General features: G+C 45.5%; 3 protein-coding genes across 3 annotated transcripts; 1 reads left to right on the top strand and 2 right to left on the bottom strand.

Annotated features, from left to right (window-relative positions):
* Window positions 1-4: 4 nt before the first annotated feature.
* On the top strand, window positions 5-376 carry PHACADRAFT_33583 (uncharacterized protein; the record flags this gene model as incomplete). The annotated part of the gene is made up of 2 exons (XM_007402190.1): window positions 5-310; window positions 338-376. The coding sequence occupies 2 exons, from the start codon at window positions 5-7 to the stop codon at window positions 374-376; spliced, it is 345 nt and encodes a 114-aa protein (XP_007402252.1).
* Window positions 377-3,167: 2,791 nt separating this feature from the next.
* On the bottom strand, window positions 3,168-3,359 carry PHACADRAFT_54128 (uncharacterized protein; the record flags this gene model as incomplete). Its single annotated transcript, XM_007402191.1, has 1 exon — window positions 3,168-3,359. A coding segment is annotated over one exon (192 nt), but the record flags the coding sequence as incomplete, so codon positions are not given.
* Window positions 3,360-4,786: 1,427 nt separating this feature from the next.
* PHACADRAFT_51079 (uncharacterized protein) lies at window positions 4,787-5,104 on the bottom strand (the record flags this gene model as incomplete). Its single annotated transcript, XM_007402192.1, has 1 exon — window positions 4,787-5,104. A coding segment is annotated over one exon (318 nt), but the record flags the coding sequence as incomplete, so codon positions are not given.
* Window positions 5,105-7,323: the final 2,219 nt, after the last annotated feature.

Genomic DNA, 7,323 nt, shown 5'->3' on the forward strand with positions numbered 1-7,323 from the left:
CCACATGGCTGATAACGAGTCTCTATCGTCTGAGTTGACCAGGATCGATGCTGCCATGCACAAGATTAAGAATCTGCGTCCTACCTTCTTCACACTTGACGACCTTGATGCAGAACTGGTCTCTATGACCATGGTTCGTGCTCTGCCCACCTTCTACTCCCATTTCGCCTCGTCCTTGCAGCTACTCGACAAACTCGACAAGGACACACTCCAGCTGCCTTCATTAATGAGGAGGCCCTTTGCACTCGCTCCAGCACGCCAGGAACAACAGCTGTCCTGTCTGCTTCAACGTTTCAGTCTGTCAATATCGGTATGTGCGACTTCTACTCGCTCCCAGGTCACCTTCAAGTGCAGTGCATTCGCTATGCATGCATGAAGGACCAGGCAACTAAGGACGCGCAGGAGAAGAAGAAGCAACGCGGCAAGGGCAAGTCCAGCTCTCCTATCACTTCAAACGCCTCCAAATCGTCCTCCACTGCCGCAGCAGCTCAGGAAGACTCTGTCGAGTCAGCTGGCCAAGCCTTTGTGTGTCACTCTGCCCACTCTACCACTCTTGACTCTGCCTCTCACCTCCTCTAGACTGCTGACACAGGGGCCACTTCTCATATGACACCCCATAAACACTGGCTTCGCAACTACACCCCAATGAGAGTCACTGTTCGTCATGCAAATGATCACATCATCTACTCTGAGGGTGTAGAGTCAGTAGTGTTCGCTCCAGAGGTTAAGAAGAAGCTAGTGCACGAGCTGGAGTTCAGTAGAATGCTGCATGTACCAGACTCGGCTCCAACCTCTTCTCTGTCCTGTATCTCGTTCGTCATCGTAGTTTCAATGTTCACATCTATTCTGATTGCATGAAATTTGACCGCAATGGCGAGACACTGTTCTGAGCCTCTATCAATGCCTCTAGCACTGCCTACCTCAATGGAACAGTCATCCCTGCTATGGATTCTGCTCAAGTCGCCAACTCGTTCACTCTACCACTTGATGAGTTGCTCTGGCACCATCAATTCGCTCATGCGCACCTCCAGAGTATTCGAGATCTATTCAAAGGTGACCTAGTCACTGGGATGAAGCTCGACTCGAAGCAGGAGGCCAATCCCATCTGTGAGCCATGTCTTGCAGGCAAGCTTAATGCTGCTCCATTCCTATCCTCTACCAATCGCGCCTCCAAACCACTCACAGTCATTCATTCTGACGTCCCTGGCCCTCTCCCTGTCCGCACCCAGTCTGGCTACCGCTATTTGATCACCTTATTGGTGCACTTCAAGACGACAAAGGTGGCGAGTACATGAGCAAGGAGCCTGAGGAGTTCTGCCGCGAGCACGGCATCGAAAGACAGCACAATGTGCACAATCGGCCGCAGCTGAACGGTGTAGCTGAGCAGTTTAATTGCGTCCTTGCAGAGAAAATCACTGCTATGCTCTCTGAGGCTGGTTTACCGCCGTTGTTCTGAGGAGAGGCCTTGTTCTCACTGGTGCACGTTCTCAACCGCTGCCCCACCACCGCGCTGCCTGGCAAAACACCTTATGAGGCCTTCTATGGCTGGAACCCAAATGTGTCACATTTGTGCATCTGGGGCTGCCTGACATATGTGCATGTGCAGAAGAATAAACGCGGCGCATTGGGCTCTCACATGGAGAAGTGCGTGTTTATTGGCTATCCACCTGGCTACAAGGGTTGGATGTTCTACAATCTGTCCACTAAGACAGCTATCATCTCTGAACGCGCTGTTTTCGACGAGCAATATCTCCCTGGCCTCAGGAACTGGTCAGATGCCCCTTCTTTCCGCGCCCACCCGCTCTTGTCGTCTTCTCCGCTGGCTTCTACCTATGAGGTCGAGTTCTACTAGCCTTCTGGTCTGTCTTCCGGCTTTGTGGATCCTCCTCAGTCTTGTGTTCGGGGGGAGATGCATAGTGGTGCTCAATACGAGCCTACTGAGCGTCCAGCCGCTGCAGACAATCATCAAGTCCATTCTCGTGCTCCACCAGCCAATTTGCCCTCTGTCTCCTCCTCTCCATTGCTTCAGCCACCACCTGCTCGTTCTCAACAGCAACCCAGACCTTCTGGATATTGCATCGAGTCTCCTGAACCATCACTGGCAGAGCGTCGTCCCAGGCGCAATGTCAGGCCTCCTGGAGAGTGGTGGAAGGTCCAGCCTTCTGCACCGCCTCAGCCTGTGCAGGATCCCATCTCTGACAAAGAGACTGCGGATGAGGACAATGATGGCCTTCAGAAAGCTCCGTCTGAAGCATTTACTGATGAGCTGTGCCTCAAGCCAACCTCTGCGCAGAATACTTGGCCTAACAGTTGGAACGCGGCCATGAAGCGTCCAGATGCAGAGGAGTGGCAAAGAGCTGCTCAGGTAGAGATTAATGCACTTGTTGCCAATCAAATCACACTTGGAAGCCTTGCACTTTGCCTCCTGGCAAGGCCATTGGCTCGTGTTGGGTCTTTGTTCAGAAGTTCCTTTCCAATGGCGACCTCGATCGCTACAAAACGCAACTGGTGGTCAAGGGCTATGCTCAGCGCCTTAGATTCGACTACCTCGAGACTTTTGCTCCCACTGTGCACATGGCATCTATCCGCATTGTCTTTGCCCTTGCTGCTCTCGAGGACCTCGATCTTTACTCACTCGACATCTCCAACGCTTTCATCAATGGCGAGCTAGAGGAGAAGGTCTACATCGAGCAGCCAGATGGATTCCACTTTGGCAATCCAGGTGACGTCCTTTGCCTCCACAAGGCTCTCTATAGGCTTAAGCAGGCGCCGCGAGTATGAAACAAGACTCTGCATGCAACACTTGAGAAGCTGGGCTTCAGTCGGTTGAAGTCTGATGCTTCGCTCTATCTCTATCGCAGGGATGCAGTGCGTGTCATAATGCCTGTCTTCATTGACGACATTACCATTGCTTCAACCAATGCTGCAGAGTCTGACCGGGTCATGCAGGAGTTGTCTCAGCACTTCAATCTGCACGATCTTGGTTTCACATTGTTCCTCCTGGGCATCCAATCACCAGCGACCATTCGAGTTGCCGCATTCATCTGTCACAGCGCCAGTACATCCTCGATATGCTGGAGCGGTACGGATTCTCGAGCTGTGGTCTCTAGCACTCCTCTGGTCGAGTTTACCTCCCAGATTGAACACTTCTGACTGGCACTTTCTTCTTTCCTGACCTCATTCACGTATGATCTCCAATAGAATCTTTGGAATAAGTTGCTGGTATAATGGTCTGGATAATCTAGCAGATACATGCATGCCATAGGGCCACCAATTTCACTTTGTGAAGTCAGAGAGTTTACAAACTGTGTGAGTACCTTTCTGGCTTTGACAACTCTATTATTTTGCCCAGCTAGCATCTCTGACTCTCTGGCAAATATTCTCTCCACAGCTTCAAGCATGGTGTGTCTTCAGTGGTGACTTGGTAATATAGTCTGTAACATAAGCTACAACAGACTTGATAGCTGTGCCAGATAGTAAGCTTGTGACATCAGTATCACCAGAGAAATTTGAAACTTTTTTGTTGCAAAAATATGCAAAAACAGCTTGTAAAAATAAGTAAGAAAATATCGTATTTTTTCTTGGTATCTAGTGTAACTCGGCAACTCGGCAGCTGAGTCGACTGTCCATCAGACCGTTTGTCAAAGTGCCCAGGGAACAGCGGCATCCGGCAGATAATTGACTTGACTGCCGGATTGCTGAGTTGCCAGACTGCTGGATACTGAGCAAAAAAATACGGCCTTTTCTTACTTATTTTTTCAAGCTTTTTTTGCATATTTTCTGTAACAAAAAAGTTCAAATTTCTCTCATATATTACATCTCATAAGATAAGTAAGCACAGGTGAAAAAGTATTAAGCATGGCCTCTCCTTTCTTCAAGTTCAGAGCTTCTGTCTCTGGGTCTACCTGAGTTTCTAGCAGAATTGGACGAGGAAATCTGCTTTTGCAAGTACCATACTTATTGTTCTTACAGTCTTTGTTACAGGAGTGCACATTGGTCAAGAAGAGCAGCTTATTCACTGTCTTAGTGAACTGTTCCCACCATGACATACTTGATTGACAGGTTGTACACAGTTGTTGGCAGTCATCACCACATGGAGAAGATATAGATTTAGGCAAGGTAGTTGTAGGATTCTGTCTGGAAGGGTTCTTTGCTTTCTTCATCTCAAGATCATCGGCTACCTCTGTCATGGTCTTGCCAATAAATTCGCCTATATGCACACTTTCCAAGTATGCCACCATTCTCCTCTAGAACTCTGACTCTGAGTCCATGATTTTATCTCTAATTTCTTGAGGAGTTAAAGAGTGCTTGATCCATATAAGCATGTGCATATGTAGAGTCAATTTACCTTGCTGTTCAACAGTTCCATAATATCTAGCTGTCTTGCCATACAATCCTGCATGCTTACTGTTATAACCAAGCACATGTTTAATGAAAGCCTCAGTTATAACCTTGAAAAATCAAGCTCCAGCTACAGGATTATTTGCTATAAGCCTAAAGCATTCATTGATAGTCTGGCAGGGAAAATTCTCTCACTGGTATCTGCAAGGTAGATGGCAATTGGATGTTTAATATCTGCAGGAGCATATGTAATAAACCAACTTGGAGCACTATGATATGATGTCAAGAACCAAATCTGGTTTCTCATGTGCTTATGGTTTGTTCTAGATGCAGGCACATGTGCTCTAATGTAGTCTATATCATTAATAATCTTGTAACACTCTTGCTGCTCTGGTGTCAAGTTATCAGTTTTTAAAAGGCCTTTCTCAAGCTTCTCAATCATTTGTGTAAGCACAGAGTCCTTAGTGTTGAGTAGACGAGTAGAGATCTGGTCAAAGTTATCCTTGTTAGCCAGCAGAAAACCTCTAGTAGTAGCCTTCTTAATCTGCTCATAATTGAAGGCAATCAAAGGAAAGTATGAATTCATTTGAAATCTCTTATCATGGTACATAAGTAAATACTTCTTATGCAATGTCTCAGATACAGCTTGCTGACTTCTGTTATTGCCAAGGCCACCTAGACAATATGGAAAGAGCCAAGGGAACATCTGTGGATATAACTGAGGATCATCATACAAACTCTCTGGATCTTTCTTATGAGCAATACTGTAAGCGCTCAGGAAGTGAACCAGTCTAGCATACTGATGGGTTTGCACCCTGCCATGCAGCCAAAATCAAGCAGTTTATAGGCCCAGTTGATGGGTATCTGTACTGTTTTTATATAAATTAAGCTCCAGTATTTTTACAATGAGTACAAAATATGGTATGAATATTTTCCTACTTGCAGTGCAGGAAACTGGCTTGACCAAGAAGCGGACCACCTGGTATGGGGATAGGCGCCAGACTGCATGCTGGACTATTTTTGAGGTACAATTGGGCAGCAAGCTCATAATATACTTTGCTGTTTATGATTGAAAGGTATCAGAATAGGAAAAGTTGCAATATATGATATTCTGAGCACTTAAATATATAGCAGGCTGAGCAGCAACAGAATGTAAGGCATGCAACTAGGGTTAGAAGGCAAGAAGAGCTCCAGAATCCAAATGCAAGATGGTGTCTAGCCAGCTCTTGTCACAGGAAGAGTATGGAGGAGGCTGCACTGACTGCTGCCTTCATTTGAACACTTTCTAACTGGTAGAGCAGTACAGAGAAGAGGAGAAAGCCATTTCAGTGTTTCAGATGGCAAGCACATACCAAGGGGCTACATTTTTGATGAATATCATCACCTCCACTACACCAGTCACCTCTGAACCAACTCCCAAAGCAGGCAAAACCCTTTATAGTCCTAATCCTGTTGTTTTGGGTGCACAGCAAACCATCAAGCGCCGTTTGATCACTTGTACTATGGTATCTTCCCGAAAGTGGAAATAGGAAGCCACAGAAAGATAGTGCAGCTGGCAATAGAGTTTAATTCCTAAAAATATAAAAACATTAGGAAGCAGAAGCTTTTGGCATTTAAAAATGATGCGTGCAGTCTCGTGGGGCAGGTTCGAGGAGTGCTGTATAGGTGCGCATATCTTTGGGGCATGTTTTTGGGAGCCTCTGGGCCACCATTTCAGAACAGATAGCTTCTAGCCAAACTGAACACCTGGAACAGACATTCAAAATAACCGGAATCCATAGATAGATATTGGGCCTAGGAGCAGACAAGATATTGGAGGTGTGGGCATTGTAGTTGGGTGGGTAGAGAAGATGTGGTTGCTTGCGCACGCACAAAAGGCAATCCAAAACAGGCAATTTGCAGATACGGCACACGAATTCAGTCTCGATCTCACCTGGCTCGTGTCAGATAGTTGTAAAACCTGATATCATAGTAGATGAAGCTCATATAAATGATATTCTACAGTCGATTTCAGTATCATGCCCATATATATCTGTGCTATCCACAAAATATTGTGGGGTGGTCCACTTTCTGGTCCAGTCCGGTACCTGATTGGATACAGTAGCCAATGCCTTTCCACCTTGTTTGAAGTGTTTTAAAGCCTTGTTTCTGATAGTTTCATACTCATCTCAGTTGAGCAGATCAGTAAGCTGATCAGAAGTCAAGGCCTGGACAGTAAATGTGCAGTTTCCTTCACTTGTTCCATTCTCTTCCTCATTATCATTTACAGCCATGGCTTCTGCATCTTTTGTAGTCTGTGCTTCATGATAATCTACATTGACAGGTGGAACATCTTCTGGATACTCTGCCATATTCTCTTTAGAGATTTCAACATCCTTATAGTCACAGTGATTAAGCTTAAGCTGCTCCAATGCAGCTAACACATAGTTATACCTGATTAAAAATGGTGTACGCTTGCAATCCTCAGTGTAAGCTTAGTTGAACTAATATACAAGAATGCCAATACATCATCAAGATCTTCATGCTTTGGTGGTAAGACTGAAAGAATTTTGAGCATAGATACAGCATGGCATACAGCATTTGCTCGCATTTTATGCATTTTTGACTTGGATACTCTTACAACACAATAGTTTTTGATCACCTTGGCTATAAGCAGCTGCTCAGTCCATGATAAGCCTTGTAGTTGCAGTGGAACTTGACCAATCCAAAGACCATTAGCTAAGGCTATGTGAGGATTTCTTTGTTCTTGCAAGCTATCATGGCACTTTGAGCATATATGCTTACAGCTCTTATCAAGTACAAAACCAGATATATCTACAACTGGTTGCTTTGTAGAGTGTCTCTCACAATGAGTTATACTAGGAAGTTGTAAGTGGAATAGCAAGCTCTGATCAATATCTTGAAGTAAAGTTAACTCTTTGACTAACTTTAAAGCACCACATACAGCACAACCATATTTTTCAAGGTTTACAAAGGATGTTT

The sequence above is a fragment of the Phanerochaete carnosa genome, assembly GCF_000300595.1.
Source record: "Phanerochaete carnosa HHB-10118-sp unplaced genomic scaffold PHACAscaffold_45, whole genome shotgun sequence".
In the NCBI taxonomy this organism is placed as follows: Eukaryota; Fungi; Basidiomycota; class Agaricomycetes; order Polyporales; family Phanerochaetaceae; genus Phanerochaete; species Phanerochaete carnosa.